This window comes from Camponotus floridanus, unplaced genomic scaffold (genome assembly GCF_003227725.1).
Source record: "Camponotus floridanus strain SB8 unplaced genomic scaffold, Cflo_v7.5 scaffold97, whole genome shotgun sequence".
NCBI classification, from domain to species: Eukaryota; Metazoa; Arthropoda; class Insecta; order Hymenoptera; family Formicidae; genus Camponotus; species Camponotus floridanus.
The window spans coordinates 703,076-722,389 of NW_020229868.1; the positions used below are offsets into that span (position 1 = coordinate 703,076).

General features: G+C 40.4%; 1 protein-coding gene across 1 annotated transcript in view; it reads left to right on the forward strand.

The window, feature by feature from the left end:
* The first annotated feature begins 10,836 nt into the window (after positions 1-10,836).
* LOC105248705 (protein alan shepard) overlaps positions 10,837-19,314 on the forward strand; it is a 30,895-nt gene continuing 22,417 nt past the window's right edge. Inside the window, 2 exon segments of the mRNA XM_025415084.1 lie at positions 10,837-11,892; positions 12,538-12,872. Of these exon segments, the coding sequence (XP_025270869.1) occupies positions 12,819-12,872 (54 nt within the window). The 5' untranslated portion in view covers positions 10,837-11,892; positions 12,538-12,818.

Consider the following 19,314-nt stretch of genomic DNA (forward strand, 5'->3'; position numbering starts at 1 on the left):
TTTTATACGAAATATATATATATATTATATATTTTTTTATATGCATATGAAGCGCGCGCGGCGAAAATACGCACGTTCGATCGCGCGCGCGGACCCGCAGGATCAACGACCTAAGAAAGTGATATAGGTTAGGTTGAGGGTATGCGCGCGTGGTATGCGGAAGCGCGGGATGGGTGTGACGCGGCGAGGGGGTGCAGGTCGCGCGGGGGTGGCGCGCGAGTTGCGTCATTGGATGCTTGATGTCGCAGGGGCGAACCTGGCGCGACCCCCTCGCGATGATTTTTGCATTTACGTTTGCTTTGAGACATTGTCGAGATGCGCTGCGAATTTTTCGCACCTGCTGGGAAAATTCGGCGACCCTATTCGTCCAAAAAATCGTGGAACCTGAGCACGAGATGCGTCTTGAGAAATGTATCTTGGTACATTTTGAAAAAAAAAAATATGTTTATATATCTTGATATGGGGATAAATACGAAGGATGTTAAAGATGTTAAAATGGCAATTTTGAATAAGTTATATATTAATTTTAATTAATTGTACATTATACATTAATTAATATTTATTTATTATTTCTTTCCACAGAACTTGGCGCGACCCCCTCGCGATGATTTTTGCATTTACGTTTGCTTTGAGAGATTGTCGAGATGCGCTGCGAATTTTTCGCACCTGCTGGGAAAATTCGGCGACCCTATTCGTCCAAAAAATCGTGAAGCCTGAGCAAGAGATGCATCTCGAGGATGTATCTTGGTACATTTTTGAAAAAAAATATATATATATGTTTAGTATCTTGATATGGAAACAAATACGAAAAATGTTAAGGATGTTAAAGTGGCAGTTTTGAATAAATTATATATTAATTTTAATTAATTATACATTATACATTAATTAATATTTATTTATTATTTCTTTCCACAGAACCTGGCGCGACATTGTCGAGATGCACTGTGAATTTTTCGCACCTGCTGGGAAAATTCGGCGACCCTATTCGTCCAAAAAATGGAGCCTGAGCACGAGATGCATCTCGAGGATGTATCTTGGTACATTTTTGAAAAAAAAAATATATGATTATCTTAATATGGGGAGAAATACGAATGTTAAGGATGTTAAAATGGCAATCTTGAATAAATTATACATTAATTTTAATTAATTGTACATTATACATTAATTAATATTTATTTATTATTTTTTTCCACAGAATCTGGCGCGATTCCCTCGCGACGATTTTTGCATTTACTTTGGGGGTCGTTTGCTTTGACGCATGTCGAGATGCGCTGCGAATTTTTCGCACGTGCTAGGAAAATTCGGCGACCCTATTCGTCCAAAAAATCGTGGAGTCTGAACACGAGATGCGTCTCGAGGATGTATCTTGGTACATTTTTGAAAAAAAAAAAAAATATGTTTATGTATCTTGATATGGCGACAAATACGAAAGATGTTAAGGATGTTAAAATGGCAGTCTTGAATAAATTATACATTAATTTTAATTAATTGTACATTATACATTAATTATTATATATTTATTTAATTATTATTTTTTTCCACAGAAACATGGATGGATAATTCGATATATATATATACAGCATCTAGTCCGGATTTCTAAATCTGATCTGTCACTTTGGCCGACTATTTTCGGAAAAAATCAATTCCGAGGGTATTAATTAGATAAGCGGAGAAGCTGGCTTGTAAAATATAGATGAATTAAAGGAACTTTGAACCCATTTTTCGATCAAACGAGAAATGTCAGGTATTTCGTCCAAGTTTACTGCTTTAATTTTGTATATATTTTTAATCACTTTTTTATCTATATAATTAAAAAACAATCAATAGATGCAAAAATTAATTAAAAAAACAGGCGTTTCCCATACAGCACAAAACATTGCAGCAATATTGCGACAATATTGTAATATTGTTCCAACATTCCAACAATATTGCAATATTTCCGCAATATTGCTGCAATATTTTGTGCTATATGAATTGATACAATTTTTCGATCCTTGCTTTTCAAAAAGATCAATACCTTCTTAATTTTCTTCCACTTACATTTTCAAAATTTTATTTTTCTCCAAGCAATTAAAAAAAAAATATCTACTTGCTGTAGAATTTTTTATTCATACACGCGAGATCATATCTAATATTAATATACTATTATATACTTATAAATTACGGCTCGTACAAGTTTGAGCCACTCATTCAATCGTACTCGTTCAATACACGTTAATAATGCATTCTTTTTTCGTAGATTTTCCACGATCCTGGTGCGCTCTTTTCGCGCTCGGAGGCTCGTCGATTTGTTCGCGAGGACGCTTTATCGACGCGATGCGGCTCTTCGGCGGCGAGCGAGACGAAGCTGGACGAAGCGAGAGACGAGACGCGGAGGCGGCGGCGAGGAGAGGAGGTGCTCGCGCGATTCCTGGCAACCGGTTGCCAAGGGCCATGCGAGGTCCTCGCGCCGCTCCTGTACTCGCCGCCTCGTCGTGGGTGGCTACCGTGACGTCCTAATCCTGCCGCGAGTCCCTAGGGGCGAGATCGATACACACCGTGATCCGTTTCCCTTTCCCTTCCTCTCTCTCTCTCGCTCTCTCTTTTTCCACTCCTCCTCCCTGCCCCCGTATTTTCGCGCGCGATGGGTTAGGCACTCATCGATCTCGAGTCGGCGAACTTGTCGGAGACAAAAAAGGGGGGAAAAAACATGGGAAAACCCGTCCTCCGCTGAAAATTGGCGCGCGATAACGTCCCCCTCGGTTCGTGAAAAATTGCAACATGTGTGCGCTATCGGATCTAGGAAATGTTTTAATGAAAGCGGTCATTAGCGATAAACCAGAAGAACTCGAGAAGAACGTCTTTCATTTATTTAATTGATATGTTAGCTCGTATATTTTTTCTAATCTAATTTTACAAGAGAGAGACTTGTGTAGTTTTATTCTGAACGATTCTTTTCTAAAGTCATACTCAAATTGGTCGTTTCTTCTCGTTGCGCCAAGAGTTTTCGAAAAGTTTGCAGCAAATTGTATCTCATAAAACTGGCAAACTCTTGCGCTATGGAAGACTACTAAGAATGTGCGATTTTGAAAGATCCATTCTCTTTGAAAAGTCTATCTCTCGTTTTATATTTTATTTATTCTTTTTTTTATGTATACAATGCAAAAATGATTATACTCTTCATTTTAAAATTAAAAAGGGATGAATGAATGGATATTTATTAAATATAATTGAATTTATAAAGAAACTTGATCGAAGATTGAAGAAACTTGACCAAGGGCTAACGTTTAATAATATTTAATATGACAAATATTCAGTCATTGGAGAAACGCTTTTGCAGATCTTTTAAAATCTATTCATAAATTCTAACTTACACTTTTCTGAATTTTTCAGGCTCAGTTGTTAGATTCTGATCTCTGGAATCCCAAAGACAAGCCACAAAGTCCTTTATTGCCAACCTCGACCAATCGTCATCTTGCATCCTCTTTCATTTCTGCAACTCGTAGATTTTCGTCTACCAGAAGAGAGGGATGAGAGGAGGAAGGGCAAGGTTTGACCTTTTCGAGGGGATGACGGGATGGGTAGGACAAGGGTAGTTCGACGGCTGTCTTTTGGGGCATCGGCCCTTGCCTCGTCGAGGTAGGGTGAGCAGGGGCGGACGAGGAGGACCTACGCGTTATTGAGCGGCCATTTCCCACAAAGCGCAGACGAGGGCAACCACCCCGACGAAGCGCGCGGAGTCCTCTCTTCTCTCTCTGTCTCTCTCTCTCTCTCTCTTCCTCTGCCCCTCCGCCCTCTTTTCACCCCAACCTCTCTACCCTCCGCCCTCGTCCTTTCGTCCCTTTGGAGCGCCGCTCTCCCTTCGGTCTACTACAGACGAGAAAACCTTTCCGAGAAACGGATAATGCACCACCTGCATCGACGCATCTTTAAAAAAAACGGTGGCTTTCTTAAGTTCCAGAGATATGACGCATAAAGAGAGACAAAACGTAGATGACAAAGGTTTGTAAGAATTTTGAGGGAAAGATTTCAAATGTATCTTATCTTCACTTTTATCGTTGTCTTAGTCTCTTTATCTTTAAAACTATTTTAAAATTATTATTATTAAGAAAGCATAGAATAAAAAGAAGGGCAGAACAATTTAGCAAATAAGACAACGATAACGTTTTCTCGATATATATTTTGAGAGATTGTATACAATATATATTACATTATTCTGTATATTTTCTAATATATTGTCTACTTTATATAGTGTTATTTGGATTCATTGATTGGTTGAATTCTAGAATTATACATATATCCTGAGAAAACAGAATAATAATCTATTTTCCTATAAAAGAGACGATTTTTAGAACAATAGATTCTAAAATATCTGGAAAAATATTTGCTCTCATATCAATATATATGTATTTTTATTAAACCAGAATTTTTTATAAGATACAAATTCTCTATAAAATTAAAAATATTAAAGTAGAGAGCAAAAATGTATAAAGTCATCCAATCTTAGATATGCTAAAATTTTTTATTTTATAAATAATTATAATGCATAATGATAATTAATAAATTGAATGTATGATAGGAAGGAAGAAAATTTCTCGCGCAACGTTATGTCGGGGCTGAGCGAATTCGGAGGGCATAAGCCCTTTCTGCAGCACCACCCGGCACACCGGCGGAATATATAATCTCGGGGTCATTGCCCGAACGATCTTTGGGGGTTCCACCGTGGTGTCTGCAACGAGGGTGAGAGACGCCTCGAAATACCGGACGCAGATATCGACCACCACTTTCCCCAAAAGACAAAAACGGATCCGAAATAGCGCCCGCGTCTCTGCATCTCTATTCTTCGATAATAATATAATCAATAAATATCAAAACAAGAGCGAAACGGTAATAACGATTCGACTGTGTATACCGGGTCATTGCCCGTATTTTGGAATACATTGGAAATTTCACTTTTGTACAATATTTCTCAATATTCACGTTATGTATAAACGTATATATTTTAGTTTGTGAATTTTCACAAATATTTGTAAAAAATTAAAATATTCACGTAAAGTTACTCTAGCTATAAAATTGAAATTTTAAAGTAACGATATGTAATATATAATAGGAATAGAGAGATACGTATATCATAAGATACCCAAAAAAAATTAAAAAGAAATTAGATTATTTGAGCCATATCTCTAATTAAAAAAATGTATATTGATACGTGTAAACTTGATATTTGATTGCTTCTAGGTTGATGAAAAAAAAATTGTTAAATCTGAACGCCTTGTGTAATTATAGCACGTCTCACTTTTCTCCCGTCGTGATTATTTACGCCGCATTCAGGATAAACGGCGTAAATAGGACGGAAAATAATGCGGATAATCAAGATGATTGAATTGCCGGGGTGCCCTTTGCATCATCCGATATAACGTCAAACCGAACGCCACCATTATGTGACGCTGGCTGATGTGGTCGCTTTAATGGTATGCAAATTACCAGGTAAATTCTGCGCGCGAGCTTTGTCGAAGCAGAGAGGGAGGGGGAGGGGAGGGCAAACGGAATAAAAGAGACGAGGATGCACGAAATTGAAAGGGTTGGTGATTCTTGAAAAACAAACACGAAATGAGGCTCCCCCTTCCCCGATTAATTACGCTAATGGAAACATTTTCTGCGGAAAATAACGCATACCAAAATGCAGGATTATTACGCATACGTTTCGATAAAGAATGCATCATATTTATAATTAATTATAATTAATTTATTCATGAAAGATACGCGTATATATATTTGAAAGATGTAGAAGGGCTCTATATTTTGAAATTACTCCGACCAAAATTGACGCGTGTCGTGGAAACGTTTATTTCGATTATTACTCGCGGCACGTGACGTACAAATACATATAGATACGTGTACTGAGACGCCCGCATCTATTTATAACGGCGATGAATCGCGGGGCGATTGACCGCGTGACCTTGACTTCCGGTTGATCCGACTGTCCTCCCTCTCTCTCCCTTCCTTCCTCCTGGGAATTTTAGTGTGACTCGCGAGATTTCCCGAAGGCATTTGGACACCTACTAATTTCACCCTTCGAAGGGGAGGGGAAATCGGTAACGATCGGATAACGATCTCTCGCGAACGACGCGGAATAATTTCTGCGAAGCAGTTTTGATTTAAGATTATTTTTTTTCAGCTGCAACTTATTTCACTTTACGCACTAATCAGATTTAATCAGATGATATATCCAACTTGCAAATCATATCAAAAGGAAATGAGAGAAAAATTGGAAGGAAGTGCAAAAGGAAATATCAGAAGCTATAAAACAAACCAATTCTATAGGCATAGCTTGATGGAACACAAAACGACAGATAAAAAATATTGATAAGTTAAAGGAACGTATTTAGAACGAATTCTCGATATATTAAAGCCATTAAACTTGGAGATGAGTTTATCATTAATCTTATAAAAATTAAATCATGTAGCAATAATAAATAATCTCATAGACGAGTAAAAAATATTAATACTCAGCATTTATCAAGTAATAATCTCTTGCGAATGACATCAAGTAATTTCTACATTTTTATATTTTTTTCAGCTGCAATTTATTTTATTTTATGCACTCCTAATCAGATATAATCAACTTGCAAGTATATCATCGCATGAAAAAGGAGATACAAGGAAAATTGAAAAAAACGCAAAGAGAAACTATCTAAAAGCTATAAAACAAACATATTTTATGAGTATAACTTGATGGAATACAAAAGAACGAATGAAAAAATATGGATAAAATTAAGGGAACAGGTTTAACAGAAATTTTCGACACATCGAAACCATTAAACTTAGATAAGTTAATCATTAATTTTCTAATAATTAGATCTTGCAGCGTAATATTAATTTCATAAAATTCGATAGACACGTGAAAATCTCTGCGTTTATTCGCGATCGCAAGAATTTATGTACATATTTTTTTCGTATTTAAGAGACGTTACTGGATCTGCGTTTAATGGAAAGGGACGACGACCCAATCTTAATCTCGCGATTTCGTTATTTACATCAAACGATCCGCCGCTAATATGACTCTGTTTAGCTCGTCGTTCCGCTGCCTCGCGCACGCTGCCTCCTTTTTCCTCGCCCCGTCTCTTTCCTCCTTTTTTCTTCTTTTTTTTCTCAATCGCTCGGAAACCTGTTCGCACGAGTAGCAGCAACGGAATGTCCGAGTGCTGTTCGCTCTCATCTCGGGCCGATCGAACCGGTGAGATCGTTCGTTCTATGCGACGGTTTCGCTTAGATTTTCACACGTTTCCATCCACTGTGCCTCAAACGTGAGAAGTTTAGCTCTTTTTTTCCCTAAAAGCACTAGTAAATAAAAATAATTAGAGAATATATTAATAGGATAATAACAATAATAATAATATATAAATGAAACCGATGCAAAATTGCATCTACCATGCAAATTATTCAGATATTGATAGTATTTCAATTTTAGTGGAGCAAGATGCTAATTATATATCCGGATAAGAAAGAAGAGAGAAAAAGGGAGAGAGAGAGAGAGAGAGAGAGAAATATGATGAGCTGGGAAATATCCTTGTTAGAAATCCTCTTAAGGTTGACTGACTAATAGATTTAGCTGACTCAGGTTTTTTGCGGACAATCTCAGCCACGTAAAGCAGCTTTCAGTTTCGCAATTAAACTCGCACAAAAATGTATTTCATGTTCTTGTCGATATTAATTAAAATAGGTGAAGAGGTGAGAGAGAGAGAGAGAGAGAGAGAAAGAGAGAACTTGTAGAAGATTCGCAGAGGAGGATATCGAGGAATGAAGGCTAACGACCTTGACCTTGTCTGTAGCGTGTGGGGCTGTGTGATGAAGAGAGAAAGAGAGAGAAATGGAGGGGGGCAGGGGGAGAAGAGAGAGAATACGAAAGTAGAAACACGAGAAAAGACATCGGTCAAAACCGACTGGCCTGCTTTCTTGCGCGTCTCGACGCGATGAGAACGAATGAATCCAGGTAAGCGACGAGACGGAGGCCCGGGGCCCCGATGATGACTAACAATAAGACGGCGGCGACATCGGGCGTCCTCGATGGAGCCCCCGCAAACGACCGCGTTGCGACATATCGCGACGCATGGTGCATCGCTTAACAGGATTCTAGAAGAGAGAGAGAGAAGGAGAAGGACTACGTCTATGGCACAACATATGTACAGGGTGTTCCACAAGTATAGCCGACGCACAAAACTTTCTAAAGGAATTATCCTCCTCGATATCCACTAAAATTTTTTCGACGTATAATTGATATAATCTGATATGTATAACGAGATATATATCACGTTATCGAATCACCAAAATGTCCAGAAATATTATACCTTGTGGGAATAAAAATTACGGAGGAATTGGAAGAGAAGTTTCACCGTTCTTGCTTGTACATCTCTCAAGAGCTCGCCTTTATTGTTTCATCATTCTTTCTTCTCCGGGTTTCCTCAGTCGCAAAATTTAATTTCGCTGCAATCTACGAGGAACAAATTCCTCAAATATATATATCTCGCTGTTTTTGCGAGACTCGGTGTTTTCCGTTCTTCCAAGCGAGGCAAACACGCGTTCGTGCAATTGCAGTGTCAATATTGATGTTTTCGCGATGCGATAAGCTCGATCGTAACCGTCTAAACGTAATGAACCTGAGAGAATAATAATTAATGGCGAGAGATTGCGTTCATATGGGCGTGTATCATTTATAATTTATGTACATAGCTATAGATTTCTCTTTATTTACATATTATATCGTTTAATATAAAATATGACATTCCAAAGATCTTGTTTGAATAAACAATAATTACTCTCTCTCTTTCTTTCTCTCTCGTAAAATTAAATAAGATTGAAAAATGTTTCTCGTTTGTTTCTCTTCCTGGAGAAATCTTATTAATTGGAATCGATGTATTGCAGGAGAAATATCCACGTCGATCCCGACGACGTTCCTCGACGACGCGCAGAGGCAGAGAGCTCGTCAATGAGACGCTCGTGAGTCGACGACCGCGAGAGCGAGAGCGAGAGGAGCGGGACGTCGCGACGAGGGATGCTGTCCGCACCGCGTCGCTGGGAAAAAGAGAGAAAATCGCGATGTGCGTGAGAGGGCGAGGGGAAATCCAGCCCGCCGACTCCTGACCTCCAAGAGGAGTAGGAGACGTGAGCGAGGTCGTTCCGCAATCGATCGATAAATGCGCTTTTGCCTCCTGCGACCGAGGTGCGAAGGAACTTGGCGTACTGAGAGAAAGAGAGAGAGAGAGAGAGAGCGAGAGCGAGAGCAAGGAAACGCCAAGTAGAAAAGGAGAAAGTGGCAAGGAGGGGACGCCAGAAACCGCCCTTATTATTTAAATAATTGCTCCCTTTCTATATTTGTTATTAATTTAGTAACTTTTGATAAATTAAAAAAATATATATAATTTGTATAGAAAGAGAAAGAGAGAAATTATCTGCCTCATTCGATTTTTTATGTAAATTCCTGTTCTCTAAAAGGACCTGGAGCGTGATATCCTTCATCTTTTCTTGATTAGAAATGGTGAAGTCTCGTGATATATATTTATAGGTCCTTTTCTAATATCTACGCTTGCAAATTTCCTCTTTGAACAGTCGCGTAAAATTCTGCCAGGTACTGTGAAGTCACGTAATTTTTCGGTGAGCACCCCTGTAGAGAAAGGCGAAAGGACCGGAACAATCGATCCTTCGGCCTGCGAAAAGAGAGCGCGAGAGCTGCTTCTTCCTCTCGTTCTCTTCGTCTCTCTTTCCATGTCTCTTTCCGCTGTCTCGTCTCTTCTGCCCAACGTCCCGTTCTTCAGGTAACCAATCGCGAAGATCCGGAGACTCTCCAGAAAAAGTTGTAATCGTGAAAATGAACGAACAAGCAATTATAGAGAGATTAAAGTTGAAAAAGTGCATCTTTATCATCTCGACGAAATGTCGGAATAAGGACGCTTCATCGTCACATTTTTTTTTACGCTCTAATAAAAATTCTTATACAAATTCTTTCATTTTCATTGTACATATTTAACCGACTCGCCTAAGTATCTCTACATAAGCATCGAATATAAGTAAAAAAAAAAAGCTTCATGTCTCGTAGAGCAAATGAACGAGCGAGAGGATGAGCCATCCCGATCTTCTCATCTTTACGTATCTCGTCAATTTATTCTAGCAATTCCAGTCCCTTTATTAGCATCGACGTGTCATCGTCTAGCGTCCTCGTGACGCCTCGATTATCACATCCTTCGCGATACGAGGTGTTCGAAAATCCCAAACATCTCGATCTCGAGGACAGAGCCTTTTCTCTCCCCCCCTCTTACGCTTGAAATACAAACGAAAGCGGACATTGGACATGACGCTTCTCATTCCCAAGTGTAAATAATCCGCGCTGCGTTTCGTCCCGAATAGTACGAGACTCGTTTGGAGAGCGATCGTAATGAATGTCCTCCTCTCTCTCTCTCTCTCTCTCTCTCTCTCTCTCTCTCTCTCTCTCTCTCTCTCTCTCTCTCGCTCTTCCTCTTTCCCCCTCCTTCCACTCGCCGCCACCGCGGCGCTCCGCGCGCTTACACGGCTGCCAACCGCAGCGCGCGAAACTCGTCCATCCGCCGCGTCACCGACTCCCTCCCTCCCGCCGCGCCGCCCCCCCACTCCAGCCGCCAGTCATCGCATTGCAGCGGCGGCCGCCGCCAACGTCGCGCGTCGTCGCGCCCTCTCTCTCGCTCGCGCGGCCGCCGTCTCCCTCCCTCCTTCGCGCCCGCGCGCACGCGCGCGTGTGTTGAGTGGCGGCAACGCAGACAGGCGCGGCCGCCGGAGCCCCAGCGGCGGGTCGGTGGCGCGGGCGCCGGCAGCGCCGCCCGGCGGCGACTCCCCTCAGTTTCGGGCAAGATGGGCGCACCTCGCCGGGCAGTAGCTTAGTCTCTACCTACAAGACAACACACACACTAAATGTTCCCTTATAGTAACAATTAACCAATTGTATATTAATCTTATTTAAGGGAAACACACGCGAGGGGGAAGAGAGACACGCGCGTACACACACACACACAGCCAGACACACGTAGGACGCCGTATCGAGACACACGCGAGCTCTATTTTTGTAATTATCCGCGCCGAGTGAAATCCGAGTGTAGTGTGCTCTCGCCGTTGTAATTTCTACGACCGTTGAAAGACGAGAGAGAGAAAGAGAGAGGAGTCGGATCGCCCGTGTACCTTGCATACGCGACTCGCTGCTTCCGTGTGAGTGTTCCGAGAAGAGCAACGAGTGCTGGAAATACGCCGAGGGAGGAGGACATCATCGTCAAAAGGTACGGGAGCCGAGTAAGAGGAGAACAGGCGACGAGAGAGAGACGGGAGAAGAGAGAAGAGGAGCGGCCGTTGCACATACGTGTGTATATATATACATATATATACACACATATGTGCGTACGTGTGCGAGAGGCAAGCAGAGCGCTCAGCTAGACGTGCGTTCGTTGTCGTCCAGGTGTTACCGGACACCCGGGTTGGCTCCCTCCGGCGAGGGAACGAGCGAGGATCGACGCGGCCCGCCTCCCCCATCGCTCGACGAGCATCGTCGTCATCGTCGTCGTCATCGTCGTCGTCAACGTCAACGTTTGCAGCGGCGAGCTTTCCTTGACGCGGTGCAGTGTCGTCAACGGCGCCGTTAGTCTCTGTTTCGCGGCGCAGCGTGCGCTGTCTCTCTCTCTCTTTCTCTCGCTTCCTTTTTTCCCTCTCTCTCTCTCTCTCTCTTTCTCGCTCGTCGCCCGAGACACTCGTCGGGTGTGTGCGGTGCGTGCGTGGTGCGTTTTTCATACGTGTGGTGCAGGAGGGAGATTTAACAACGACGACGACGAGGCCGTTGCGAGAGACGTGGAGCCGGTGCTGCGCGTATTATCGGTAGTTTACAACAGCGCTGGCGGTGCAGTAAGTGGTGAAAAAAGAAAAAAAAAGTGCGATTGCCGAGCAGTACGACACACCCTCCCGACATCCGTCGTTGGCCTCTCTCTATTTCTCTCTCTCTCTCTCTTGCTCCCCCCTCCCTCCTCGCACTTACAGAATCGCCAACGTACGCGCGCTCTCCCCGTCTGCCCCCCCTCCCCCCTGCCGCCCGAGTCCTTTCTACTCGCGTCTCTTTCCATTCTCGATATCTCGATTGATCCCCGGTCGTTGGATCTTTGACGTTGATGACGTCGACGACGGGTGGCCCGCGGTTGCGTGAAGTACCGGTGGTACAGAGTACGTCGGTCGTGCCCTGTCCACCCCCTCCTTCGCCGCCATTGGGCCATCCCTCGTCGTCGTCGTTCTCGCCCCGGTGTTCTTACGCTACTTGATCGCCGGACACGCGCGCGTGCTACTCTCTCTCTCTCTCTTTCTCTCTTTTTCCCCGCGTTCGTCTCTCCTTCCGCTTCCTCGCGCTTCCCGTCCCCCGCGACCGTTCGAGAGAGCGCGAATCCGCGTCTAGTGATCCCGTCGGTGCGTGCGTGCGTGCGTGCATGCGTGCTTGCTCGCGTACGTAGCCGATACGTGCGAGCGAGCGCGCTTACGGGGTGTCTTGCTTTCTCTGCTCAGTTGGTTCTTGGATCAGTGTCGCCGGTGAAGAGAGAGAGGAGGAGACTCTTGGTGCGGACGAGAGGAACGGCGAACAGGGAAGAGGAGGAGGGGGAGGAGGAGGTGAAGGAACCGAAGTGGCGGCGCTAAAGCGACCGGTTGACGGTGGTTTTTAGGCTGCGCGCCGGCGTGCGTTATTGTTATTATTGTTATCGTCGTCGCGACTGCAGCTGTGCATCATCGTCCACTCGACGGGCGACGAACGTCGGACACCGGGACGACGCAACCACCCGGCCGCTATCATGTCTGTGAGGATGGAAAACGTGGCCGCGCGGAAGATCAATTATAAAATGATGGTGAGTACGCTCGTGTGTGCATGGCATCGGCGTATGTGTGCGCGCGCGCACACATACGCGTATTCTCGCTTCGTCCCTCTCCGGCCGCTCGACGGCGGCTGCGCAGTCGCGCGCGACTCGCCGCTAATCTCGCGCACGACTCGCCGCTAACCTCGCGCACGACTCGCCGCTGACTTCGCGCAGCTCCGTCGTGCGCGCGAGCGCGGGTTAACGTGGCGTGCGACGAGTCTGGACGCCGCGTCCGCGCTCTATCTCTCTTTCTCTCTCTCTCTCTTATTCTTCATTCTTTCTCGTGCATTTTTTTCCCGTGAAAAACAGACGCGAAATTTAGAATCCTTTCGTTTCAACAAACTTCGCTCTCTCTCTCTCTCATCTCGTTCTTTATCTTTTCTCGTGCATTTTTTCCCGTGAAAGAAAGAATCTTTTCGACAAATTCTCTTTCGTCTCTTTTCCCGAATATCCTCGTTTGATCGCGATACCTCGAGAAAGACGAACCTAACCTAACTTCGAATTCCCGTTTCTCCGCGAGCCACCATGTTCGCGGAAGAGAGGAGAGCATCGGGGAACGCATGCGCGCGCGTATACGCACGTCGCGGAAAAGCCATGGTGAGTTTTAATCATGGGGGCGGCCGACAACGGTTCGCGGAACCGCCGGTGTAGTTTGACAGTTTGCCGCGGGGCGTCTGGCTGCTGCCCCACCCAGAGTCGTCTCTCTCTCTCTCTCTCTTTCTCTTTATCTCCCCCTCTCCTCCACCCGCTCCGCGCCTCTTTCGACCGTCTCATCGTGCCTGTCGTAACCCCCTTCCTCCCCTCGCCCCTTTCTGTCTGTTCTCTCCTCTCTCTCTCTCTCTCTCTTTCTCTTTCTCTTTGCCTCTCTCTCGTTGCACGCCACAAACACTCGTCTCGAGTCGCCTTTCGGCCGCATATTTTCCCTCTTCTTCGCTCCCGCGTTAGTTTGGTGGGATTTGCGAGATGCCGACATACGGTCCTTTTGCGACCGCGGTAAATATTGGACGTAAAAATGCTGAAAAATTGTAGAAACCGCTTCGAGGCTCTCTTTTTAACGGTACCTTAATTTAATGCGCTACCTTAAATATATCTTGAAACAATGAGCTTGGTATTTTCAAAGCGCATATTGTTCTCGTTGATCAAAAGGTTTATGCTACCTCTCTGCCAAATCTCACCAGATTAGCGCAAGAGTAATAAATTTATGACTCGTGACTGGTCCCATAAAAGTGGAAGATTCTTCGGTCAAAATGTGTTGTTCCCCGATTATTACGTTCATTGCTAAAATAGAGATGCAAAATTTGTCCCAAAATTTTCAACAATCTATCGCATAAATTGGAATATTACGCGTCTTGAAGGGTTAATCCTTAAATCAAAACATTTCATGTAAATTTAACGATATATATTTGTACTAATAAATATGTAATAATTAATTATTGTACAATTAATGTACAATTTTTTGAAATTTAATGGCAGTTATAAGCTTGTCAATCATTTAATAAAAATAAATGTATCTTTGCAATATGTAAATTAGTTAAAAAAAAAAACTATTTTCGTTCATTGCAAGAAATAAAAAATAAATAAATTAAGAATCGTCTCAGGAGGGAAAAAGGCTTTTTAACTGGACATATTTTCCAATTTATGTTGAGATTTAAGGAGTAATATAATCGATCGATCAAATACATCTATTTTCTTTTTCCATCTTTTATCAATAGATATGTAGATCTCTCAGAGATGACAAGATTAACAAGATCTTAGCAATGCTAGGTATGCGGTACGTTGTGACATTTCGAAAATGTTAGACGCAATATTTGTGTAACAAGGTAATTTCAAAGTGAACATTAAGTCATAATGAAGTGCGAACAAGACGAATTGGAAAGGTTGTCTTTAGAAAGGTACGCGGCCTATGTTAGATGAGAGTAGAAATTCGGTGGCGGATAGTAACGTGTTGCAAGTTGCAACAGTGTTCTCTCCGTGTGTGCTAATTTTAGCTCGGAACCTGAGAAGAGCCGAATGCTAGAAATTCGATGGGCACGAGTTCGCCATTCCTGCTGACCCAAAGGGGAATCCTAAGATCCGTGTGACTAATGCATGTCGATCTTAAGGAGAAAAGTTTCTAGGAATTTTAATCGAAATCTCATTAAATTTTTGTCGATAAAATATGTTAAACAATTATAATTATTTTTTATTAATTCATTTATTCATTGAATTTTTAATTAATTATTTATTCATTGTCAATTATAATTATAATTATTTTTTTTTTAATTATTCATTGAAGTCTCTAGAGAGATATTTTTTTAAATTAAATAATGACTGATAAAGTTTAATAACGATATCAATACCTTATTACATTTATACAAAATTTATACGCATTCTGTCAACCGAATAAGATGCAAGATTAAAATTCTTGATCGTCATGCTTTATCCTTTCGGCTAAATACACTATGTCACCCCTCACTTAAATACAGTCGTGGTCGTCTGAGGAAAGGTTATCGCGCGCGATGAACAGAGTTCAAGCAACTCCATCGTGATCTGCCGAGAGCAGTCATCGTACAAAACAGCTGTTCGTTTTTCGCGACGAGCTGTCCCGATTTAGATTTCTTTTATGAGCGCATAAAAATGCGACGTCTCTCTCGCCACGTGATAATTGGGCGATTCTTATATACACAGATATGACGATAACTTGATGTTATCGTTATATTTCTTAAAGGCATATCACGCGTATTAAACATTCTAATCTTTAAGTGGAGATAATTTAGATAAATATGAATCCTACTGTAAAATAAGTAATGTAAAATAATATTTTTAATAAGTAATAAATAATATAAATAAATTAAGATATAATTATATATCTTAATATTACTAAATATATATTATTTTAATATTATTAAATAATATACTTTAATATCTCCAAATTAAAACGAATACGTACGAATACGCTAAGAGATAAATATAACAAAAATAGAAAAAAAATTATAATATTCAGATATTATAATATTCAAAAATTAAAAAATTCAGAAGAAAATTATAATATTCACATATTATGCATATATATATATATATATATATATATATATATATATATATAAATTAAGACTAACATGTGCGAATAATAATAATTAATAATAATAATAATAATAATAATAATAATAATAATAATAACAATTCAAACATATGGAAGATAAATGACGTGCAATAATAATTCAATAAATAAATTAGTGAAGCTTACTTTTAATATCACGGACTTGTATCTCGAATAATGATCCCTTGTGAGAAACGTGAAAAACGCGACTGCTTCGTTGGCGGTTAATTAAATCCTTTCGCGCCTCGGTCGCTCATAATTGGTTTCGGATCGCGTGTTAATTGCAACGAGGTAATACCCGATGCTTAATGAGCATCGCACATGTCGGACATGCATCTTGCACTTCGTATATGTGAATGGGAGAATTTAAAAGGCCCCGCAATAAGCACGTATATGAAAGATCTATCCTGCCTGCTTTATTCGATGAGTTTCAAGAACGCTTCTCGGATAAAGAAAATTATTTGATAGAATAATCGTAGATAGTGGAATTTTTTTTTCCATTTTTGAAAGCGATAATTAATGTTCTATTAATTTAAAACGTATTCGCATTTAAAGTCGACGAACTTAATTATCGGATTTATTGTATTTGTTGTCGAGAGGAGAGAAGAGAAACATTACGAGTTCTCTCCGCTTTTTAAATTCACGGCAGACAATTATTATCATCGAAATCTGTCGACGATTTCGGAGACTCCGATAAGATTGTTTGAAATCAGCCTGAAATTTCTGTATTTTCCTGTCTTTTTATCGCTCTTTTCGGAGACTAGGAGATAATTATTATTTTGTTTGTGTTCTTATCGAAGAGGGGTCCTGATAATAAAATCGCGTTTCGAGAGAAATAAACGCGCCAGAAGAAGAGAAAGCGAATTCGCGCGCGGATTTTCTTCGGACTCGAAAGTCGCCGGATGACAAAGTTAATGCCTTTCATTTGTCGACACGACGTGACATTATCTTTCCAATTTTCCGATGTATTTTTTGTTCGGTTTATCGCGCCCCGACACCGTCACATATTTTATCGCGTTGTCAATACTCGATGATGATAAGTAACGATCACACGTTAATAGGGTCGAGATTCTCGTCGTTAAAAATTGTTTTCGACTTTTGAAAGCATTTTTCTAAAATTAATTTTATTCTTTCAATCTAAAATTATTCTTATTCCAATTTAATTTTTTAAATGTGAAAACTTTCACACATGCATGTTTAAAATTCTCTATATTTGAATTCTTTGTATATGAATTTTGCTTTTTTTTTCTCTTTTTAGCTTCTTTTATTATGCATAATTTGAGAAAATTTGTGCTTTTAATATTGCCGTGTTTGACGAATTCTAAAATATCTATGTAATAAATTAAATGTAGTATCGCTAAAAGAATGAATTTAATACGATTAATCTCTGAACATGTATATAAATACAAAGTGTTATCTTATTCTAGATTTTTTTCTGTTGAACTCTTTAATCGCATTATAATAAATGATGAAATTCTCGAGATCAATCGAGCGAGAAGAAAAGTAGCCATTTTCTCGTACTTTAAACTCCGTAATCTGTTCGTCAAATATTTAATCACAAGATCCTCAAGTCAGCGATTGGCCCATTTAATCATTGTGTGCATGATATTCGATTGCAGTTTATATAATTCGAATTGCAATCCAAAGCAATAGAAGGTGATTAATATATGATGGTCTCTTACATTGCGTAAAATATAACAGATGATTGAAAAAGGATCATGTTTATATTTGTATTTTAAAAAACAAATTTGAAAGTTGATCTTGAATTATTTTGAATTATTATTTTTGAAGGGAAAAAATTCGAGAAATGCGCCTGTGCTTTTCGTATCTTATCTCTATTCTCTTTTTGAAAAATTTTTTATCATTATATTGATATTAATAAAATATTAAAATATAATTAATATAATATTAAAATATAATTAATATAATATTAAATTAAAATTAATATAATCAAATAAAGGTCCATAAGATAAAATCAATAAAAATTCAATAAAAGGCTTTAAGGACCAACGCAATGGTGAAACCATTCGTTTTCACCATTGCGTTGGTCCTTAAAGCCTTTTATTGAATTTTTATTGATAATATTAAAATTTATATTAATATTTCTTTAATATTCAAACATTAAACTTTTAATATCAAAAGACATTTAATATATTTTTTTCTCTCTTTCTCTTTCAATATCAAAATTATTTTTTATTTTAATTTTACACAATCTCTTACACTTTTCTTCCAGTAATAATTAAATATCTCCAATTTCTTTTATTGAATTTTTAATTATTTTTAATTGTAATGTTCGTATAAGCTAAATAAGATTAATGCAGACTTCAAGTCATCGACAGTCGTGATGCATTCTATTCTAGTCCGAAAGGAAAACGACTCGCCACGCACCGCAAAACTTTTTTCGCTTCCTTCGTTTTTGCGGCCAAGTTTTTTGCCACGGCCATCGGGGTGAAAACAAAACCGAAGCCGTATTCTGGTTATCGAATGTCTCGGCATTATTTACCTGTGTCCGAGGACGATCATTAAATTAATTCATTGATCGTACCACCAACAATTTCAAGCATCGCTTCAACATTCATCAGTTAATTACAATTAATTACATATAACTAATAAATGTGTAAAAGTGAATTTAAATCGCTCTTTAAATAGATATATTACAAAAAAATGTATAAAAAATATACGAGAGAGAGAAGGAATAATATATGAATGTAAACATCAGCACGTGAGAATAATAAATGGAGGAAAAATGGAAGAGATCAGGGGGGGTAGCTTTTCCGACACACGTTTTCCAGAAAGAGAAAATCCTACGCCACAGAGTATTGTATTGACGTCATTATCATCCCACCCCTCTTCACCTCGCACACCCTATTGCGGTCCGAGGATTATGTATTTCGAGAACCGGAAGACGCGCGAAAACGAGATTAACGATATCGAAGGGAGATTTCCGAGAGGTGGAGGAGAAAGGGGAGGGGGGGCGAGAGAAGAGGGCTCGTCCTTTCGGCGTCGCGTCGGCCACCGCGGATAATCGATATCATCCTTGCTGCGCCTATCCTCCTCTTTCCAGCTCTGACGCAACCCCTGCCTGTCCGCCCTTTTCCGCATCGTGGCTGATATCTCATGCGAATGTCGACAACGTCCCCGTCTTATCGGGAGCGTCCCCGAATCCTTGACACCCCCTACTTTCGAATTTCTAGGTCGCCGAACGCTTTTAACAGAGCTCAACATTTTTCCGCGTAAAGTATATCCCTCTAAAAAAACCTTACAAAGGTAGAAAAAAAAATACGCCAAGTACATAAAAGTATTCTACCTCGTACGCAACAAAATGTTGAATAAAAAAAGTCTTTAAAAATAATT